The 23,148-nt window shown below is 42.6% G+C and overlaps 1 protein-coding gene across 1 annotated transcript in view; it reads left to right on the top strand.

Moving 5' to 3' along the window:
- Positions 1 to 2,305: 2,305 nt before the first annotated feature.
- The window catches only part of CDCP1 (CUB domain containing protein 1), a 48,835-nt gene continuing 27,992 nt past the window's right edge, over positions 2,306 to 23,148 (top strand). Inside the window, exon 1 of the mRNA XM_039527058.1 lies at positions 2,306 to 2,567. Within this exon, the coding sequence (XP_039382992.1) occupies positions 2,495 to 2,567 (73 nt within the window). The 5' untranslated portion in view covers positions 2,306 to 2,494. The remainder of the gene's footprint in view (positions 2,568 to 23,148) is intronic.

The following is a 23,148-nucleotide window of genomic DNA, read 5'->3' on the forward strand; positions in this document are numbered from 1 at the left end:
TCTAAGGCTCCTTTTCAGAAGGGATCTTCCTTAAAGTTCCTTAAACAAACAAAAATCACACTCTTTCAGCAAGGCATTCTCAAGCTAAAGTAATGGCTGTATTTCCTAGCAAAGCCCTGTAACAGGACACGTAAAAGGGAGAGGTTCTTCTGCAGAGGCTGGCAAGCAGCAGCTTGAAAGTCTGATGGATCACATCCAAGTGTTAGTCAATCATTGGTGACGAGTGCTTCCCCTGATCTCTGCACTGACATGGTATACTGGTGACTTTAATAGAATACATTGTGCAAAAAAACCCTTGTTTTCCGTTTCTTCTCCCCTGCCTTTTTTCTTATTTCTTCATTTAAAAAAATAAGATGAAACAATTAAGGTGACCACAATGCTGACTGGATAATGTAACAGTAAACTGAACTCAGGATTTCCGTAAGCTTTGGGAAGAGAACAGTATTAGTTACCCACCAACTGACTGCCACAGTAGGGCCTTGCCTTTGCTCAGGAATAGCTCCAGTTCAGCAATCAGAGTGGTTGCACCAGTGCTGACCCCTCAACAAAGGCAAGCCAGGGCTTTGCATGCACCGATTGAGCTAATCAAGGTTTATCCTAAATAAGAGGCTGATTTTCAAAAAGGGCTGCCATTCAGAGGTGCCCACAGAGAAATTAAGGATCCCAACTCCAGAAGATATTTTTGAAGCCCAATTTTTGAATCTCTTGGCCTCCATTCCTCCCTCTCTTGTCTGCTTAATCTCTTACTTTGAATACAATTTAGATTTGTTTTGTAAATTTGCCACTGTAATACACAATGGACTGAGGGAGTACATGAAAAAATGTATACACATATACATATGAGTTTTCTTCTATAAATTTTTATTTATCATGGGCCTGATCCAGCTCTATTTAATGTTAATTGACTTTTTGCCACTGACATCAATAGCAGCAGGATTGATCCCCTTTGCATCAACTTTGGAAAAAAGTGCAATTAATTAACTTCACAGAATCATGTTTTATTCCCATCTCTAATTACTATCTCCTAACAGTAAAGGATTATTCTTTATAGTATATTCTTCAGTGCTTTTCAGAGTCCAGTTTTACATGATTCAAGCAATGGTGTTTTCACTTGTTTCCTTAAGAAACCACTATACAGTACAGTCTAGTACATCTCACAATGAGGTAATTGTTCTTGATGTTTCACCTACATTATTCGTTTTCAGTTTCATCCCATTACTTCTAGATACAGCCCCCTTTGCCCACCCTAAACATGACATTTTATGGAGCTTTCACATTTCAAATCTTTTAGGCAGCTTAATCCATCTTCCCTCATTATTCAGGGAATATTAAAAGGTAAATTGGCAAAACTGATAGATGTAAAGGAGCAAAGCAATACTCAAAGCTTCCCTTTGAACCTTCAGAAAAATAAAAACAAGCCTAGATACTAGCACATCAGCCCAATGATCCTCCAGAATTCATCAGGAACTCCAAAGAACTTTGAGATGATCTCAAGGCTCTTACAGTATACAGTCCTCTGGGGAAAAGGCATGTAACTTCTAGTAAGTCTGAGCACAGGTCTAGGGGAGCCAGCAAGTTGTTTGGTTCTGCCAATGGCTAGCCGGGCAGCACTGGGCAAGTATCTAAAACTCTGTGCCTCAGTCCCCCATCGGTCAAATAGGGGTAATGCTTAGCTACTTCTAAGGGGGGTGCCATGAAGATTAATTAATTGTTTGCAAATCATTCGAAAATGAAAAGGGCTAGATAAGTGCCAAGAATAATTACTAACATACAGAGGCTGTTCAAGAAAATCCGCACCCTGGGCTAAACTTCAGTGTGATGCCCTTCTCCTTTCCCTACCCTAGAACACAGATTTACAATGCAGGGGGAGAGGGCAGAAGGCAAGTCTCCCTGGAGGGAGACTTTCGGGTGGGGGGGCACCTCAAAGTGGAGTTAGTCCAAGGTGCTGCCCAGATTTCAGCGATGTCCTGAGGTATCCAGTGGCAGCTGTCATTCAAATGGGGAGCCTCACGCCTGGCCCAGTTCCAGCCGGGATAACTCCCTTCCGCCAAACTAACCCCCCTCCTTCCATCGTTTCAGCGGGTCTCGGTACCCTTCCCCGCTTCCCGCCCTATAGTAGGGGGTGCCGGGGCTGGGCGCTGTCCAACAGCTGCCGCCCCCCACCCCAGAGGTGGCTGCCCCCCAGTGCTGGGCGGGGCGGGGCGGGGCGGCGCGTGGAGCCCGTGGGACGGAGCAGTGACTAATGACTGCCGCGGTGCCCGCTCCCGGCTTGTCAGCGGCGGCTTCTCCGCAGCCAAGGAGGAAGGGGCGGAGTTTCACCTGGAGCCCGCGGGGAGGAGCTGGGGCCGCTGCTGTCTCGCAGGTACAGGGCGGAGCAGGAAGCAGCGGGCGCCCGCACCAGCCCCCCACCCCACCCCACGCCCGCACCTGAGGAGGAGCAGCAGCCTGCGCGCCGCGGAGGCCCGTGCCCGGCTGGGGCTGCTGATGCTGGGAGATGGCGGGTGGCCGGTCCGTGGCGCTGGCGGCCGGGCTCCTCCTGGCCGCGGCTCAGCTCCTGCAGCTGGCAGGTAAGCGGCGAGGGGCGCGGGCCCGCGGGCGCCCCCAGCCGGGGCGGGAGAGGCGGCGCGGGCTGGGCTGGGAAGTTCCAGGGCAGCCTCCGTGGGGGGCCGGGGCGCAGCGAGCCCCTGGCGCAGGCACCGCCGCAGAGCGTGCCCGGGAGGGCGCCTCGGGGCTTCAGCCTGGGGCCCCCACACGCCTTTTCTCCCCGGCCCGAGGAGGTTAGAACCGTCTGGCTGCTGGCCGTGCTGTGGGTCCCAGGCTACTCCCGAGCCACGGTGCGGGACCAGCTTCTGTCGGTGGGAGAGACGCGTATCCCAGAGCCTGGCCTGGACCCGAGGAAGAGCTCTGTGCGGCTCCAGAGCTGCTCTCTCCCCAGCGAAAGTTGGTCCAATAAAAGAGAGTGCAACTCCCAGCTTGCCACTTGGCCTTGTAACTATTCTGAAGAGCCATCACCGATGGGTGCGGGGATGGGCTTACACCAGGCATTAATTTGTCCCCCCTCCCCCGCCCCCCGTTCTTGCTTTTCCCTCTCCAGAGCCTGTTCTTTCTTAACACTTCAGTGGAGGAAAGACAGCTCAGTTAGTTTCGTTGTGGCCGCCTTGCACATAATTTACAATAGTGTTTTGAAAGGAGAGTCACGAGTTGCTTTTATTTGTATATCCCTTTGCAAATGTTTTGTTTTTCGTGGCTAAGAGGCAGAGCCAACTTTTTTAAAGTGGGCAGCTCTTGGTGCCTTGATGAAATTGTCCATCCTGTTTAAAATCTGACTCGTGTGTGTGTGTGTTTCATGCAGACAGAAAAGCTATTTATTGCATGCTCATTTTTAAAATAATAGATTAAGATCTCATTTAGATGCTAATGACATACACCAGTAATTTGTTTGCCAGAGATGGTTGCTCCCTGCTTTGCCCTTATTTCATGTGGCTGTGCTAATGTGTTGCAGTGAGCTGAGAAAAGCTGTTGGCTTTAAACCTGTCAAGATACAGTGAAAATTGTAGACACAGTGGTGTAAAATAAGAGTAAAGTTAGTTTTAGCTTGGAATACTTTAAAACTATGTTCATAATTGAATAACTGCATAGTATCTTAATTTTAAACTGTTGCCTTCATATCTAGAATCCCATAAACGTTCATGCTTCTCTCTTAAAAACTCTTTCAGATATTCTAAATCTGAGGTAATTTGAACTCGGTGCTACTTTTAAAAATGAGAAGTATTTTAATACTTCCACTTTTCAAAAAGCTTTTGTAATTTAGAGCTTAACTGCATACAGTTCTTATCTTTTCTTAGCTTTCTTTGTACTACCCCACAATGGAAGATATATTTCCCCTGATGTGTGTAAATACTAATAAACCCTATGAGAGTTTGATGTGCACTAGTATTGGCATTCAGCTGCCAGAATTAGCGTGGTGCATTTCTATTTAGGGTGACTTTGAGTTTTGAGAGAAACAAGTTCCTTACATGCCTTAAATTGTGTTCTGGCATTTTGGGATATAATTTCAACAATAATGTATGGAAAGGAGAACATGTTGTTTTTAATCTTGCCTGAAAATGTTTTGATTTCTTAAGTATAGGAAGAGAGAGACATTATCTGATCCTGCAACCCTTACTCTCACAAGAAGTCTCACTGTAGCCGTCCAAACAGATAGAGGGAAAGGAAAGGGAATTGCTACCATAAGTTAGGGTTGCAGATTTGTGCCCAAAAGTTGTATTGCATTACTGGGAATCTGGGATGCTTGATATTACCCAGCACCACCAATTATCTCTCATTACAAATTTTATTATATTCTGTCGTATAACACTGAAGAAATTCAGACTCGATTTTTGTAAATTTCCAAAGACTGTCTGCTGGTAGGACTGGAGTAGGCAGAGCAGAGATACAACATGATCTGCATGCACATCCACAAACCTAAAAAAAAGCTTTGAAGCTTACTTCTAGTATTATCAGCCTTGATAATTGCAAAGTTTGAATATGGAAAAAACACAGTGTCCATACAGTGTGACCTGAAATTCATGCCTATTCAGTACTTTCACTACCTTAAGGAGGGATAGGCTGTATTATTCAGGATAATCATGGCTTTGCGCCAGGTAAGCATAGCTAAATGTTGACTAAATAACCAGACAGCATTGTGATTAAGCTTTTAAACTGTCTAGTCTAAAATTTCCAAATGATATATTTTCATCTGTGTGGAAGGATTTGTGAGCATAGCCCCTAAGTATCAAATTATAACTATACTCCCAAGTCTCTTCAAAGGATGATGAAGCAACACATCTATAGGGCACCCCTTCTTTAGAAAAGAAACAGAGCTCAGTTTCATATATTTCTTTGTAAAAGGGAGAAAACCCAAGCATCTCTCATAACCTCAATAGCTAATAAACTTTAAAATCATGGTATATTTTTGGCACATGACACTATGGATCTAGATCTTCATTGCGGTGTAGAGCACTCTGTTAATCTTCTGGGAAAACAAACTTCCTCCTTTCTGGTCTCCCTGGCACATATGTTGCTCCCTCTGATCCAGCCAAAATGTGGCTATTCAAACTGTCTCTCACCTACTGATTTGGCTGTGCTACCACCCCCTTTGTGTCTTTCCTCTAGTTCTCTCTTACACACCACATAACATTTAAACTTCTTGTCTTTGCTTTCAAGACCCCACTCAACTACATCCTAGCCTACATCTCATATTTCCTCTGTTGTCACCTCCTCTTCCCTTATACCCTTTATGTGCCTGTACAGAGTGGGTAAAAAACATCCAGATCAGAATTAACCATTCACTAGCCCTGCTTTTATTTTTTTACACCTATTTTATGCAGGAGTAAATGACTACTTAGATTGCAAGGCAGTGGGGAATGGAGTCCTCCAAGTATGTTTGGTGATTAGCAGAACCAAGCTGTGAGACAGAAAACTGGCTTGTTATCTGAAATGGGAGTTCTGGTTGCTGCTTCTATCCCCAATTTAATTTGATCTTTGAATTCTAAAAGCCTTTTCTGAAATTAGAATTTAAAATAACATGTGCATAGTATACAATTGTCTTAGGGTGGTAGCAAACAAAATTCCAGAGTAAAATTGTACATATGCAGAATTGTTGGGGCAGGATAAATTAGAGACTGGAGGGCGAGGTAGGGAAAAGGACAACTAGTCTATTTTTGATTTCACAAAATATGTTTTGTTGTTTGTACAGAGGCATAGTCTAGTGCTTGGAGTGCAGGTCTGAAAATCAAGAAATATAGGTTCTTTTTCTTGACTGCCGCTGACAGTATGACCTTGGACAACTCAGGAACCATTGTGTTCCTCAGTCTGTAAAATGAGGATGATGATAGTTATCTACTTCACAGGGATGTAATGAAGATCAGTAATGGTTGTATGTTTCTTGGAGATCCTTCGCTAGATAGTACAAAATATATTTATTCAGACTGGTTGAAAATTTTCTATCGAAACAGTGAGGGAAAACGGGGTTTTTGATTAAACAACATTTTAAGAAAATTGTCTGCCTTTTGTGGATTATTTTTTTTAAATGATGTAAAAACTGAATGCCAAAAACTGAAATATTTCAATTTGGATATGCTACTGTAGGGCTTCATGGGAGTGTTAGTTTGGTTGCTTCATGTTCTCATTCTTCTGTATGGACTGTACTGCCTATTGGACTACATTTCCCATGATGCACCACAGCCAGGGCTTTGTGTCCCTGGTGCATCATAGGAGATGTAGTCCAGCCAGGAAACTCAGCCTATGGAGGGGAATGGGAACATGCACACCCAAACTAAAATTTCTCAGAAGCATCATTACAGCATTTCAGAATTGAAATATTTCTGTTTCTGGATGAAATACTTCAGTAAAAAAAATCAAAACTTTCCATGGGGAGTAAAAATAAAACACTTTCTGACCAGCTTTTATATTAACTTCAGTTTTGGATTTACAGTCTGTAGTTATATGGAATGACTCTTCAATCCAGAAGGGGGTTACTAAGTAGGAAAGGGATTCTTCACCTTTAAGAAATTCTTGCCTGGTCTTGGGCATTGAAAATAGAATAGAACATTCTTTTTCTTCGTGTTTGTATTTCCCTCTTTGCCTTAAAATCACCACAGCTGGAATGTTATTCTTTCCCCTACTGTTACGTGTTCATGTGAATGAGTCATTTTTTAAGGGAATTTTCTTTTTGTGATTCAGAACACTCAATACAAGGAATCTTTCATACAAATAACTGCATATTTCAAAACACTTCTTAATGCTTTGCCTTCTGACACCCACCCATCCCCATCACTTCAACCTGTCTTTTCCTCCATGGGCCTGTCTACACTTGAAACTTTACAGCCGTGCAGCTGCTGGGAGGCACCTCCCTAGAGGCAGTAGTTAGGTCGATTGAAAAGGTCTTCTGTCAACCTAGCACTATCTACAGCAGGTGTCAGGTCAGTTTGTTGCTCAGGAGTGTGGATTTTTCACACCCCTGAGTGACGTCACTAGTTTGACCTAACTTTTTAGTGTAGGCCAGGCCTCATCAAACTACAATTGGGAGGCCACAGTATTTTGTACAGAGGGAAAAGTTGCAAAGTGGGCATTCTCATGGAATCTGCACTGATATATGTCTGGAATTACAGTCACATCATTTCTGTTAGCTAAATTGTGTTATAAAACTTAACTGAAGTGTAAATCAAGAAGCAATGGTCTCTACATCATGGTGATGCTCATTCCAGTCAAGTATGGCTGATTACAAATTCATCTGGGGTGCCATCAGCACCATTCATGGGTTTAATTAGAAGGAGTCTCTCTCTCTGTCTCTCCTGGATCAAGCTCTTGCTGCTAAAACTCCCCTGGAAGAGCTATGGATTTTGTTGCTACCCATGTTTAAAATTATTTTTTGCCACCTTCAAAAGATTCTCTTGTCCCCGCAACATATATCATGCTAAAGGGTCCCCCTATTCAATTACACCTTTTTTGGTCTTCCTATCAGGATCCTGTACCACTCATTCATTTAACATGCATTATTCTAATTATTTTCAAAGCAGCCTCCATGTTTTTCAGATGCAGTTTTGCACTCACAGTAAATTACCAGGAAAAAGTATGAATGAATCATAAATGGGAAAAATACAGATACAGATATCCACAAAAATGAGAATCTAGTTTGAAAATCAGGCCCCTAACTTCTTGAGTCCAAATTTAGGAACATTTACTTTGAAGCACTAATAATATAGTTAAGCATAATTTTGTGCAGTCGTCAAAGTATGAATGAATGGCATTAAAACAGGTCTTAAGTCCTTTTGGGACTTAATCTGAATTTGTAATTTTGGTCTTTAAAATTTCACTGTTATATTAAGTGGACTCAGAAATATTGCTGGTATAGTTCGCCTCCCCTCATCCGTACGCAGCAATTAATTTTTTCTCCTCAATTGACTGATCTGAGTGATATCTATGAAACTGAGGATACAAAACTGCTATATGTACTTTTTCCCTTCAGAAAAGAAGATACTAGCTTATAGGCTTTCTTGTTCTTCTTTATCAGTGACAGGATATAAATAATAGCCTTGTTTCTGCTCCTATTAAAGTCAGTGGGAGCTGGATTGTTTCCAGTTTGAAAAAACATTTTCTTCCCTGATAGAGATCTTTCTTTCTAAGAGCATAAATGGTGTATATGTGTGTGCGCAGGGCCGGCTCTTCCATTAGGCGACCCTAGGCGGTTGCCTAGGGTGCCAGGATTCGGGGGGCGGCATTTTGTGCGCTTCCCACGGGGCGCACGGGAGCTTCTGGTTCCACTCCCGTTGCGCCGCCGAAGAAGGACCTTCTACCGACGTGCCGCGGAAAACAGCGGCAGGCAATTGAGCAGCTCAATGACTGCCACTGTCGCCTGCGGCATTTCGGCGGAGGGTCCTTCTTCAGCGGTGCAATGGGAGTGGAACCGGAAGCTCCCGCATGCCCTCTGGGGAGTGCACAAAATGCCGCCCCCCGAATTCTGCCTAGGGCGCCAGAAACCCTGGCGCCGCTCCTGTGCGTGCGTGCTACATACTATAGTCAGTCTAGAATATTTAGTTTTTCTCTTCAGAAATTAGGGTGGGTTTAGGGAATAGTTTTACTTAAAAAAAAATTGAGATTAGATCTTTTTCTAAAAGATGGCTCTAGTTCAGACAGGAAATAATTCATGGAAGTGTTACAGCCTGTGTTATACAGGAGGTCAGACTGGATGATCACAATGGTCTTTCTGGCCTAATAATCTGACTCATGTACCTTAATTTTTTCCCTCACAACGTATCACCAGGAAATATGCATTTTTTTTTCTGACTTCTAGATTGTGTTTTCTTTACTAAAACCTTTTCTGTCTGGGAGGTGTCAATAATGTGGAGACAGTTGGAAGGATAAAATGAGGAAGGAGGCTGTGAAAGGTTCATGAAAGTGTGTATTAATACTCTAAACTTTATAGACAGCTTTGGCAGTGTGTATCTCACAGCAGAGAAATTCAGGTTTTTTTGACCTCATAAGAGAACATCAACAGAGCATTTCCCTCACATTATGAATTAACAAACAAGTTTTTTCTACAATGGGAGTAGTCCAGTGCTTGATGATGTTGCTGCAAAAAATATTCTAATACTTCCTTTTCTTATGAGTGGTACCTCATTCACAATTCTAGTCAGTTTCAAACTGTTGACAGTAGTGTTAGGAGGAAAGTGGCTGTGTGCAGGAGAACACACTGCAGTAAGGAGGATTTTACAGCTTGTAAATTGTGTGGGATTCTTCTGCGTGATTGGGGAAAAGAGGAGAGGGGAGAAGGCTGTCCAAACTGGAAAACTCCTCTATTTTAATTTTTGTCATAACTTATAGGTATTTTTTGTATAAGGTGTGTTAGATGTGAGATCTTGGGAGCATGGAACTATGATACTATGGACCCAGAGAATATTCATAAATTTACGTATCCATAAATGTTATGTGTATCTTTGAATAAGAGGAGGACTGCAGCCTAAATCCCCTATCTGGAGAAAGAGGGAAGTGGGTTCTCACCCATAAAGAGGTGACCACTGGAGGCCCAAGACTTAAAGGGATGCCCTTGAACAGACAACAGAGGGAGAAGTGGATTTTACCCCAGAACTATGACATAGTTAAGAAACAACAGAAAACATACTTTATCAAGGCTGGCTTTCATCAACTTGGCTTGCTTTTTGATTTTTAGTAGAAGAATGAATGTGTGTGTGTGTGTGTGTGTCTTTAAAAGAAGAAACAAAACAAAACAAAACACCACTTCATCCTAGAGAGAGTTGAACAATTTTACCTTAGTTTGTCTCCAATGTGAAATGTTGGATTCACAACCTGAGGAACAACTCTTTGCTGGGACCCTTGGAACCAAACTCTGCTTTGTTTTACCAATTCAACTCCTCCAACACTAGTATACATGAGTTAGTAGTCATAACTACAGACCTCTATCCATTAAGGGGGCAAGAATGTTATAGTTGGGTGGTCCTTTTGGTGTCAAAATTCATAAACACTTTTGGCAGATCTAAGTAAAATAATAAAATTTGAAAAAAATACTACCAGGAAATAGGTTTTTTTCCTCTCCTCAATGACTCAATTTAAAAAAAAAGCAGAGAATGCAGAAACCTACTTTTTCTTTTCATGTAAGGTCTTGTTAAAGTCAACATGCCTTGGAAACACTACTAAATGTAACGTTTTTTGGAGCTATGTTTGTCTAGAGGTGGACAGACTGTTTCCACTGTGACGGGTTAGATCATAGAAACCCTCTTGGGAGCTGCCAACTGATCTGCCAAGACTACTTCTGCCCCTGCTTTCCTGCCCTGGCAGCTTAGGACTTCAGTGCCCTGCCTGGTTTGAGCCACACTCGCTAGCCTGCTGCAAACCCAGACCCAGGTCTGAACCATGTTCCCTAACAGCTGTAGGCTTGACTGAAAGCAGCTTACGGAAGTGTTCTTATTTTTAACACTCAGATGCCCAACTCCCAATAGGATCTAAACCCAAATAAATCTGTTTTACCCTGTATAAAGCTTGTACAGGGAAAACTCATAAATTGTTCACCCTCTAAAACAGTGATAGAGAGATACGCACAGCTGTCCCCCACCCCCTGGTATTAATACATACTCTGGGTTAATTAATAAGTAAAAAGTGATTTTATTAAATACAGAAAATAGGATTTAAGTGGTTTCAAGTAGTAACAGACAGAGCAAAGTGAATTACCAAGTAAAATAAAACAAAACATGCAAATCTAAATCTAATACAGTAATACAACTGAGTACAGATAAAAACCTCACCAGTAAGCTTCCTTTTACAGACTAGTCTCCTTCTAGTCTGGGTCCAGCAATCACTCACACCCCCTGTGGTTATTGTCCTTTGTTCCAGTTTCTTTCAGATATCCTTGGGGTGGAGAGGCTCTCTCTTTAGGCAGCTGACAACCAAGTGGAGGGGTCTCCCACAGGCTTAAATAGACTTTCTCTTGTGGATGGAAACCCCCCTCCTCTCTCCTATGCAAAGTCCAACTCCAAGATCGAGTTCTGGAGTCATCTGGGCAAGTCACATGTCCATGCATGACTCACAGTTTTTACAGGCAGAAGCCATTGCCCACATGGTAACTTGAATGTCTCCAGGAAAATTTCTTATGTGGATTGGAGCATTCCAAGATGCATTGTTCCTTAAGTGCTTCTTGTTTGGGCACTTAACTTTGCAAATTCCTTTCTCCAGGAACTGACCAAATGCTCTACTATGGTTATTTAGAAATCAAGCCAGTACACGGCCAATATTCATAACTTTGAATACAAAAATGATACATGCATACAGATAGGATTAATAGTAGATCATAACCTTTACATAGATCGATTACATGGCATATGTAGCACAGAACATATTCCAGTTATGTCATATCTATTAATAAGCATATTTCCATAAAGCCTTATGGGGGGCGCCATCACAGCCACTATATGACAACCAAAGGGTATGCGTGCAGATCATGTCAAACCAGACACTGTCAGATGTATTGTTAGCAGGAATTTTGCATGTGGTAGAAGACCTTTGACCTAGCTGCTGGCAAATGTAGTTCACATCAGTGTACCTGTGTATAGATTTGAATTTTAATGATTTCAGCAGATAACTACTGCCGCATCTATAAATAGTACAGAGAGAGGAGAGGAAATAAGAGAAGAAATACAGAAAAGTAAATATTTGCTTCTTGAAGTGAGTAATGCCAAAATGCCAACAATTAACCTGCTTCTTCAGGTTACTGAGAAATGAGAGAACCTTAGATTGGTGAGGGGAGGGTGGTGTGTGTGCATGTGTGCGCTGCATCTTTTCATTTTTTAACAAGTCCAGTGTAGCTTGTATTGCAGCTTGTATATCCCTAATGATTCTGTTTGGGACTGATAATGTATAATTCAGTGCAAAATTAGCGCTGAGACCTTCCAGGAGGGGCTGAGAGTGGGGGGACTAAAGTGGTTTTAGCTCCATTGTGCCCTCCCAATCCTGGTCTGCTCCAGGGGCTGGAGAGATCCTTGGAATAACTTGGGAAGTCCTGAGGACCTCTCTAAGGCCTGGTCTATAGTTAAAAGTTGGTCCCAGACCAACATAACAATGCCAGCAAAAGCCCTAGTGTAGATGCAGTTATTTTAGTACTTTTGCCAGCACAGGTTACTCCATTTGGTATAAACTGCTTCTCTACAGGGGATGGTATAACGGTACCAGCAAACCTTTTCAAGTATAGATAAGGCCTATGTTTACGGCAGCCTACTTGGACTGCCTAGTATTTCAGCATTGCCACAGGCCGTGGCCTGCCCCCATCCCCACTCCCAGAACATTCCCATCTCCAGGACTTATGAGGGGGTCCTTGGAAAGCAGCCTTACAGCTGTCTTTCTCAGTTCCTGCACTGAGGGAATCCTCCCTTGTTGGGAAATGGGGCTTCTGGGCACCTTTACATCATTATGGACCTCTTACATGGTGTAAAGGGGTAGGAGCAGTAGTCTGGATCTCATGCTAAGTCTGTGGGATACATGTAACATAAAAATGTATGCAGAAAACCTAAACTGATGAAGCAGATCAATAGGAGGCAATTTGTGTGCCCTTCTTAAAGGAACACTTGAGGGAATAAAAGGAAAATTGGGTATTTGCTACCTGAACACTTAGAAACTGTGTGCAGCAGGAAGGCTTCCTCTCTTGGGGAAACCTTTAGAAGCTTCCTTTGATAATCTCTTGTGGATTTCATAGACCAGATTATTCTGAGATCTCCAAAGGCATTAACTGCCTTTACACCATTTGAATTTATTTCTTAAGACTTGTGCTGGAGGTGTTTGTAAATGTAATGCTCTAGACACCAGTTACACAAATTAAATATACTGTACAAATGATATAATATAAAGGAGTTGCTCATCCCATTTTGATACTGCCCACAAACACAAGGATAAAAAATAAACTCCATCCAAAAGCTTGAGGGGGGGAAAAGATGGGCTATGTAGTGTGCCCAAAAAACAGGCTAATCTTGGCTGTGGTGAAATGGGGATGGGAGAGTACATTCCAAAGTTAAGGACCCCTTGGGAACACCCTGCCAGCTGCTCCCATTTCTATATCTAGGGAACTTCTGCTTAAGCGCTTCAGCTGATCTCACTCGTGGCAGTGTAGCACACTGAGGCCTGGTCTACACTGTGGGGGGATCGATCTAAGTTACACAACTTTGTAGCTGAAGTTGACATACTTAGACCTACTTACTGCGGTGTCTTCACTGCGGTGAGTCGACTGCTGCCACTCCCCTGTTGACTCCGCCTGCGCCTCTCATGGCGGTAGAGTACAGGAGTCGACAGGAGAGGCTGCATTAACAGGTGTGTTGTGAGCAAGACACAAGAAGTCATTCTTCTGGTCTACTCTGCGCTGGTTAGGCCTCAACTGGAATATTGTGTCCAGTTCTGGGCACCGCATTTCAAGAAAGGTATGGAGAAATTGGAGAGGGTCCAGAGAAGAGCAACAAGAATGATGAAAGGTCTAGAGAACATGAAGGAAGGCTGAAAGAATTGGGTTTGTTTAGTTTGGAAAAAAGAAGACTGAGAGGGGACATGATAGCAGTTTTCAGGTATCTAAAAGGGTGTCATAAGGAGGAGGGAGAAAACTTGTTCATCTTAGCCTCTAAGGATAGAACAAGAAGCAAGGGAGGTTTAGGTTGGACATTAGGAAAAAGTTCCTAACTGTCAGGGTGGTTAAACACTGAAATAAATTGCCTAGGGAGGTTGCTGAATCTCCATCGCTGGAGATATTTAAGATTAGGCTATATAAATGTCTATCGGGGATGGTCTAGACAGTATTTGGTCCTGCCATGAGGGCAGGTGACTGGACTGGATGACCTCTCGAGGTCCCTTCCAGCCCTACAATCTATGAATCTATGAATTTATTGGACGCGATAAATCTACCCCTGCTGGATCAATCGCTGCCCGCCAATCCAGCGGGTAGTGTAGACGTACCCTGAGGCAGATAACATCTCAGTTAACCAGCATCTTGAACTAAACTCCATGCAGAGACCAACTGGCAGTCAACGTAGATTCCAGAGCACTGGTGTAATTGTGCTCCCAGAATGAAACTCCACTTACTACAGAATGTAGCTACTTGATTAGTAACTTCATTTTCCAAATGGCCTCAACATGTGGCCTGATGTAGAGTGCATTATGGCAATCTAATCTTGAGGTGACATGGTGTAGATAATTGTAATAAGGTACAGATTGGGGAAAATATCACACTTTTCTTATCAGGCATGGGTGGAAAAGAGCAGTTGGCCATTGCTATGCTATCTGGGCATTCAGAAACAACCAAGAATTTAGAAGCATATCTGTGTTAGAGGTTATGGTCCAATTCCTGAATTGGAGGCACCTATATAACTTCTGCCAGCTCTTCCATCTGCTTCCACCAATATTATGTGTGTGACGCTGCACTCCATAATGTTTTATGGAAATATGGTTATGAGAGTGAATAGGGTGTAACTGGAATATGCTTCATGCAAAAGGTCTCTTGTAAGGTATCGTTACAAAGCTTATGATCTACTGAGTGTGTTCATCCTATTTGTTTGCATGTATTATTTTTATGTCTGGAGTGAGGAGAATAAGATATAAACTTGTATTACTGATGTAAACATATTAAGTGGAAGCCATTAAGGGTGCTTCAGAATCAATGATCTGTAAATGGCTCTGGTTACTTGCAAACCTTCCTGGGTACCTGTGGGCCAGCCCTGGAAGAATGGTCTCCCAGGATGTGGACATGTCAGCTGATACTGGAATCCATCTTAAACCTTGTGCTTTTCCATTTAGAAGGAGGGGTGAGGACTCAGAGAGACAAAAGATTCCCGTCTTGTGCCAAAGCCATAAAAGAGAGTGGAACAGAACAAAGGGGGCTGCCAGTCACGAGACCACCCCTGCTTTCCACCTAAGATGTCTGCTGGAACTAGCAAGGACTGTACCAGGGGAAAGGATTGGGCACAGACTAGGAAGGAGTCTAGTCTGTGAAAGAAGCTTATTGGACCATCTCTGAGGGGGAGATTTACCTGTAATTAGTTTCTTAATTTATTAGGCTTAGACTTGCGTGTTTTTGCTTTATTTTACTTGGTAATTTACTTTGTTCTGTCTGTTATTACTTGAAACCACGTAAATACTATTTTTATACTTAATAAAAATCTCTTTTGTTTATTAATGAACCCAGAGGAAGTGATTAATACCTGGGGGAGCAAACAGCTGTGCATATCTCTCTATCGGTGTTAAAGAGGGTGGACAATTTATGAGTTTACCCTGTATACGCTTTATATAGAGTAAAACAGATTTATTTGGGGTTTGGATCCCATTGGGAGCTGGGTGTCTGGGTGCTGGAGATAGGAAATGTGCTGAGCAGTTTTTAGTTAGTCTGCCGCTTTGGGGGTGTGGACCAGACCTGGGTCTCTGTTGCAGCAGACTAGCATGTTTGGCTCAACAAGGCAGGATTATGGACTTCCAAGATGGCAGGGAAAACAAGCTCAGAGGTAATCTCAGCACATCAGGTGACAGTCCCAAGGGGGTTTCCGTGACCGAACCCATCACAATGTGTCTTGTCTGGATTAAGTTGCAGCCAGTTAGCCCTTATCCAGGCGCCAAGTTCATAAAGACATAAGGATTTGTTCCACTGCTCTGGCCCAGTAGGCATGATGGAAATAGAACCAGCTTTCAATAGCATTCTGAGCATATGACAGTCCATGTCTTGTCACTAATCCTCCCAGGGGCCCCATGTACACATGGGATGACAATACAGACCACTATGTTATCCTGCACGAGAGAATGCTCAAACCAGAGGGTCAATTGCCCACAGCTACCATTTGGGCTCTCTTGGTTTAAAAAAAAAAACAGAATAGAACCATTTGAGCAACTCAGTCTGCTTCTGCTAGAGTTTGCAAGCAAGTCAAGAAAGCCTTTTAAACAACAATACAAACAGCTGCTCACTGATCTAAAAGAAGCATCATGGACACCTCATCCATTACTTGGAAACTGCACAAGCTGTGGCATCTCTTCCACCTTATAAATAAGCCTATAGACAGATTCTCCTTGTAAAGGAAATCCAGAGACTCAGGTATCCACTTGAACTGCCTTGCCAAAAGATCCTCCATTACTCTCCCAAAAATGGGAATTGCACACACATTGATAGCCAGACTGTCAGTTCCAGCAGTTGGTTCCTTGAGCGGTGGTCTCACAATTGCTTCTTTTGAGAACCACTTGTACCCTTCCCTCATCCCTGTAGCCAAGCACTGATAATCTCAGCCAACAAAAGTCCCAGTATTTCTGTAGTAATTTTCACCAGCCAGAAAGGACAAGGCTCTGCTAATTATAAATTCACTATATTGGAATCCAAAGAACAGAGTGGGAGAGTAGAAGGACTGTGCATGGAAATGGAGAGCCCAGTTAGACTAATGCCAACCTTGAAATTCCAGTTCTGAGTTCTCTCTGGGATGCCAGCTTCTCATTGTCATGTAGACTCAGCTAGGGATACATTGAGTAAGAAAGCTCAGTCATGGGTAGTTTTATTACAAAATAGGTCTGATGTGGTGGCTTAATGTTTGTAAATTTTATAGATACCAGAGTAAACATGTCTTTGTTGCGTTCCTTTCGTTGGGCCAGTCTGACACTTCCACACCCTGTTGCTGTGTACTCAATTTTTTTTGTCTTGTGCTGCATACTTTACAAAATTAGTAGCCAGCACAGAACTAGCATGGTGACTAAACTACCACTTCCTATGAGAGCCCTACGTGGGACTATTTTTTTTTTTAATCCCACTCCCATCCCACTCTGCAATACCTACTTCCACTCCCACCTGCTCCTGTACTGCTTTTTGCCTTTTTATTCTGTTCTCACCCGCAAAAACCTTAGATCCTGCTAATCCCTCAAGAAACAGAGTCCCCCATGCTACTTTTTAAAAAGGGGAGGGAGAGCGGGTTTGTTAATATATTACATAGATAAATGGAATTCGGGCACAATTTTTATGTGGTAAACTGACGAGAGATTTAGTGTTTTCCTGCAAATTACTGCAGTCTGGGTTTTTTGCACACCCAATCCTGCGTGCTACAAAGTACATTTTACCCGCTCCTGCTCTTATGGCAGTGGGTCCTGCAGGACCTGCGGGATCCTAGTCCTGCTGCAGGGCTCTGCTTCCTACCTTTTTATACATGTAACAAAATTTAGGGTTTTCCTGGAGTAAAAGGAGAACTTCTGTAATAACAATTAATCTTGACAGACCCAAAATGTGTCTTAAAATTTTTAATAATCCTCATGCTGAAAAAGCATTCATTTCTCAAAGTCAAGTGCTGAAAACTATGCAATTAAAGAAACACGCAAAGTACTTTACAAATCTTAACTATGTAGACCCCTATTCTGCAAAGCCTTGTGCTTGTGCTGAAAGTTAAGGATGTGAGTAGTCCCACTGGACTCAATAAATCTTTTCAGGATTGGGGCCTTAATTGTCACAATGACCTCCTGAAGACAATCTGCTTTCCATCCTGCAGTATGAACCCTCTAACCCTAATAAACTAGATGCTAAAATTAGGCCCAAACTGAAAAAGGCCATTGAGTTACCAAAGGAACAAGATTGCCACCAGAAAAATAAACAAGTACTGTAGGATGTTTAGATTGTAAGTGTAAACAGCAGCCTGTTTGCTTTGTAAGTGAATACTTCAGACTGATCCTGCTCTTTGCTGTATTTGTGGCAAAAAGATAAAATCAGTTTTAGCTGCCAATGATTGTGACAATGGGGAGCTGAATCCTTGTTTGTACTACTTCCCTCAATCTTGGTTTGTTTAGTTTGATTTTTGTCAAGCGATCATTTTCAAATGGCCCATTAGTTCTATAGTGTGGTGTCAAGTCACTAACATCTTGCTCCGCAGTTTAAGGACTCTAAACAAAACAAATCTGGTTAGGTGGCTCCTATCTTCACTATCATAGAATATCAGGGTTGGAAGGGACCTCAGGAGGTCATGTAGTCCAACCCCCTGCTCCAAGCACGACCAATCCCCAGATCCCTAAATGGCCCCCTCAAGGATTGAGCTCACAAGCCTGGGTTTAGCAGGCCAATGCTCAAACCACTGAGCTATCCCTCCCCCCACTATATCCTTCAAGTCATCAGCAACACTGATCAGCCTTGCAGATGGAATTGGGAGGGATTGCAGATTTCATTGGAGACTACAGATAAACTCGATAAAAGTTTTAAAATCAAGAAAACGAGCTTCAATAGGCAAATGTAGAAGAGGTTTGTTAAGGAAAGTATAATGAAATAAACCTTTGTGAAATAAAGGCTAATCAATAACATACTACAAAAAGATTTTAGAGTTATTATTTCAGTATCAATTTATTCTCCACAACAACATTACCCATTATTATTGCAAATATAAACAAATGCTACATTGGGATGTAGTACAAGGAGACTGCATTGTAAATCAAGTGAGATAATTCCATAGCTGTTACTGGTAGTTGGGCTGCTGTTGAGGTTGTGTCTTTAATAAATTTTATATTATAACACAAATCGAAGATTGTTCAGAGCAATGAAATTGATGAAAGTTCTGGAAAAATAAGAGTGACAGTGGAAGGCTGGCGGAGATGGGTGTGTTCAGACTGAGGGATAGGGTGACCAGATAATAGCTTCAAAATATCAGGACCACTGTAGGGGGAGCACCTTTTTAATTGTTACACTCACCACATCTGGGTCTTCGGTGGCACTCCGGCGGTGGGTCCTTCAGTCACTGACGGTCTTTGGCGGCATTTCGGCGGTGGGTAATAAATCTTGCCGCCAAACAAAGAAGTACCCGCCGCCAAAATGCCACTGAAGACCATCAGCGAGTGAAGGACCCACCGCTGAAATGCCGCTGAAGACACGGATGTGCCAGGTGAGTGTAACAATTGAAAAGGCACTCCCCCTGCCTCTCACTGCCACCTAATCAAAAAAAACCAACAACCCTGGCCACTGTGCCTGAAACAAAATATCAGGAGAAATGGCGTCCCGACCGTACTTCGGTCGGGACGTGGGACAAACTACTCAATATTGGGACAATCTCCCAATTTTTATCGGAATGTCTGGTCACCCTACTGAGGGAAGGCATTACTGAGAAATAAATGGACATTACCAAGAGAACAAGGATCAGTTATTAATGAGGAGCCCAGGCCAGAACAAAAAGTAATGAGCTTAAGTGGCAGTGGGAAAAATTTAGGGTTAAAATTAGGCAGTGGAACAAACTGTCAATGGTAGCTGCAGAATTGCCATCGTTTGAGGAAGCCAGGGCTAGATTAGACACCTCTCTGTCAGAGCAATGCAAGGGCAGGACTGGGTGGTCTGCTAAGGGCTCCCTCCATCTCAAAATCTGTATGACATTGTGCGGATGAAGAGTAACTGTCGTTTTATTTCTTCTTGCTTGTTAAATATCCTGTGAGTCATCGTACCGAGCAGCATTAAGGTACATGGAAATTCCATCCTTACAAACAGTATTCTTGGTATCCTTATAAGGAGAGGTGTGGAGAAAAGCATAGACAAAGACAGATCAGTATGAGTCATGATCATGGTGCTTACAAAGCACCGCAATAGAAGTAATTTTATATACTTTTGTCTGCCTGCTCTGTAGTATATTTTCTAAGCTATTCAGTCCAAAATGTTAAGTGACTCTGGGATCACTGGATGCATTTTTGTTTGTGTATGAGCTTTTTTTTAAGGTCCTAAAGAAGATGACATTTGATTCAGTAAATTACACTAATCTAATGTTTGCAATAAAGACATTGCTGATGTTCCTGTAGTGTGCTCTCAATCATTTTGGACAGTAAACATATCTTCAAAGTTTTATCTTAGGGAGGTGTCTATGCAATGATCTGGCTTAAAGGTGTGTCTCTCTGCAGATTTTTAGTAGCTGGCCCCAGCAAAGATAAGAGCCTGTTACTTTGTCACGGTCAATAGCATTAGCTCTTTCTATCTCAAGATGGTAAAGACTCCTGCTTTGGGGCCCTGATTCAGGAATGCATTTTTAAAGTTATCATTAAGTAATCATGTGTTTAAAGTTAAGGATGTGCTTTGGTCCTATTGGGATGTGGTGAATAGCAATGTACACGGATGTGCTTTCCTGAATCATAGAGCTTGGTGCTTGATCTCTGTTAAAAACCACAGTGTCTGTGCTCTGTCCTGGTTTGTTGCAAGAATAATTATGCTATTTCAGGGTTTCCAGAGGCTATAAAGGGAAAAGTGAAAGCTAGGACCATTGTCCTTGGAAAATAGGCTTTTTTTATTTCTAAACAAGAGTTGAACATGAAAATTACTTTAAGCAAGGAAGAAGTCTTTAGATATACACAAACAATCAAGCCCTGTCAACTCCCTCTGTATCCAGCTACCGTATTAATAAATATCAGAGAAATTAAGAACCGTCATGGTGAAAGTATATTCTTTTGTACATCTAGTATATGGAATAGCACAAAGCCAAATGAAAAAGTAAAATAGGAATTAACGTCTGTTAGTCTATAAGGTGCCACAGGATTCTTTGCTACTTCTACAGAACCAGACTAACACGGCTACCCCTCTGAAACCTAAGAATAGTTCATCAAATTTCCACTATGAGAACTGCTTTGTGTGGGAGAATAGGAAGCGGAGAAGAGAAACTCTCTTGTGGCCAGGGCCGGCTCCAGGAGTTTTGCCGCCCAAAGCAGCCAAAAAAAAAAAAGCCATGCTCGCGATCTGCGGCAATGCAGCGGGAGGTCCTTCGTTCCGACCAGGAGTGAGGGACTTGCCGCCGAATAGCTGGACCTGCCGCCCCTCTCCGGAGTGGCCGCCCCAAGCACCTGCTTGCTAAGCTGGTGCCTGGAGCCGGCCCTGCTTGTGACTCACCAATGCACTCGCCTAACTTCCCGTGTGGTGGTCTCAATGTGTTTGGAGAACCAGTGCCCTAAAGAGAAGATAGCAGGCATGAGCAGTTCACGTTGACTTCAGTGAGACTAGGATTGGGCCCAAGCAAGGAATTACAATGTTAGTCTTCACTTCTTTGCTAAACTGAGTAAGAATATTTTTATTGCATTGATATGAGGGAAGAACAGGGTCAGGAATTTTTGTTAGTAGCCATTTATAATACTGGTTCTTCAGCAGTTTTAGAAATGAAGAGGAACAAATGAATGAATTAGGATGTCACTGCTGGGATGAATTGAAGCGATGGCAGTGATAACGCTGCATTAAGTCAGCCTTTTGTTGCTTCTGGAGCGTGCAAATTTGCTCCCTCTAAAACTTCCCATCAAACGTGTTGCACTGATATTGATGAAACCTGGATGCAGGGCTCCTGGAATGGGAAGGTTTCCCTCTGTTCCCTGATGTGACCCCTTCTTCCCCCATAAGAGCAGTAGTGCTCCTGGAGGTGGGTGTATCCCCAGGAGGCACAGCAGCCCTCAGTAGCACAAAGGAACATTTCAGTCCCTCTGTGCTGGTGAATCAAGCCCCCTATTCTCAGTCGTTGCATAACAAAATTATGCACATCATTCTCTTTAAGAGTTAGGAAGACAAGATTGTTTCATTAAATCCATGCGGCAAAACAGATTTTTCTTCATAAACATGAACTGGCCTGTTCAACCCACTCTGGTATTATTTAACCTGAAAAGTCTTTTAAGTTCCCCAGGAAAGTACTTCTGACTTCTATTAAATACAGCAAAATTGAAAGCATTGTTGTAAGCAAACATTTAAAATCTCAAACATTTGAATTTTTTTGATAGCCCATGAAAACAATGTAGGGGTGGGGAAACAGAGTATAGATTGTCATTTTTGAACCTGTGGGGATGGCATGCTGTAAGTTACATGGAATGTGTAAGTGGCACAGAATAGTTTGGACAGATTTAGCTTTTGGAAGTTGTGTAAAGTAAATACAGTGTTGTCAGGTTCTAAGAAAATCATGAAATTGGCTTAAAAATTAGACTAAAAAATAATACACTTGGAATTCCTTTTATTTACCTGTGGCTCTTGAGCCTCTAGGGTTCATATTTTCAGGCTTAGTTCTGTACCCATGAAGGCTAGAAACTTAATTGTTTTCCTTTTTTTCTTTTTAAAAATGAAAGCTGGAATTCTAGCATAGACACATGACTCCAGGGTCTGGAGCTTTATGACTCATAATAAAATCATGAGAATTGGCAACACTGCCCACTGCAGTAGTAGGGCCGCAGGTAGGAAGGAACGGATGGTAATATAAGCAACTAATAGGTGATTGTAAAAACAAAGTACTCTTACTGTCCCCAACGTTTCTGGGGCTATCTTCAGCCATGGCTAAGTCCCACTGACTTCTATGCAGATTTCACTCACTTACCCCAGGGCTGAAATTGAACTTTGCAGAATACCAAAGTGGTGACAGTTACACTCATATTCCCTCTGAATGCCAGATCAATGCAAAGTTATGCTACTTTGCTTTTTACGCTCCATGTCATTTATGCCATCTCCCACAGCACTGTCAAATTTGGCTCATAGATTCAGTTGTTGGCAAATGGCTACCTGTTCATTGAATATTCTTACCCTACCAGCCAATTTATTCTGTGATTTTTAGTGTTTTACACTAGCACTATACCCAGTGTACAATCATCTGAAGATTGAACTCTTGCTGGCAGTGCAGTTTCATTATACAGATTGCTTAGACTTCTGTTGTATTTCCCAAGAGCCGAGTCATATGACAAGTAAGGGTCAGCAAAAGGGATACACAGAGAGCCCTGCAGGAGTCTGAATCCTCATATTGCAGGACTCTGGTGTGGAGCTCCTTGCACCCAAACCTTTGGGATGGATTGTGAAGGGTGGGGAAGGTGAAGCCGTATCTATGTGGCTCCTTCAGCCAACCCTCCCACTCATGGAGGAAATGGGGCCACCATATCCTCAGAGGCCTAACAGAGGGGATTGTTCCTTAAAAACGTCTCCTACTTAGGTTGTGGCCTGGAAGGAGGATTTGTCCTTAAGCACACTGAATTGTGATGAGAGCAATGTATCAGTGGAACTGTAGTCAGAGGGTCCACGTTCCTTGGAGGGACTGTTATTGAGAGGATGTCAGTGGAACAGGGAATGCAGGGAGTTAGACTAAGCATAAATTCAGCCACATGGACAGAGCAGTTCACTGGGTTTAATAAAATTCTGTTGTTCAATTTAAC

This window comes from Mauremys reevesii, linkage group 2, assembly GCF_016161935.1.
Source record: "Mauremys reevesii isolate NIE-2019 linkage group 2, ASM1616193v1, whole genome shotgun sequence".
In the NCBI taxonomy this organism is placed as follows: domain Eukaryota; kingdom Metazoa; phylum Chordata; order Testudines; family Geoemydidae; genus Mauremys; species Mauremys reevesii.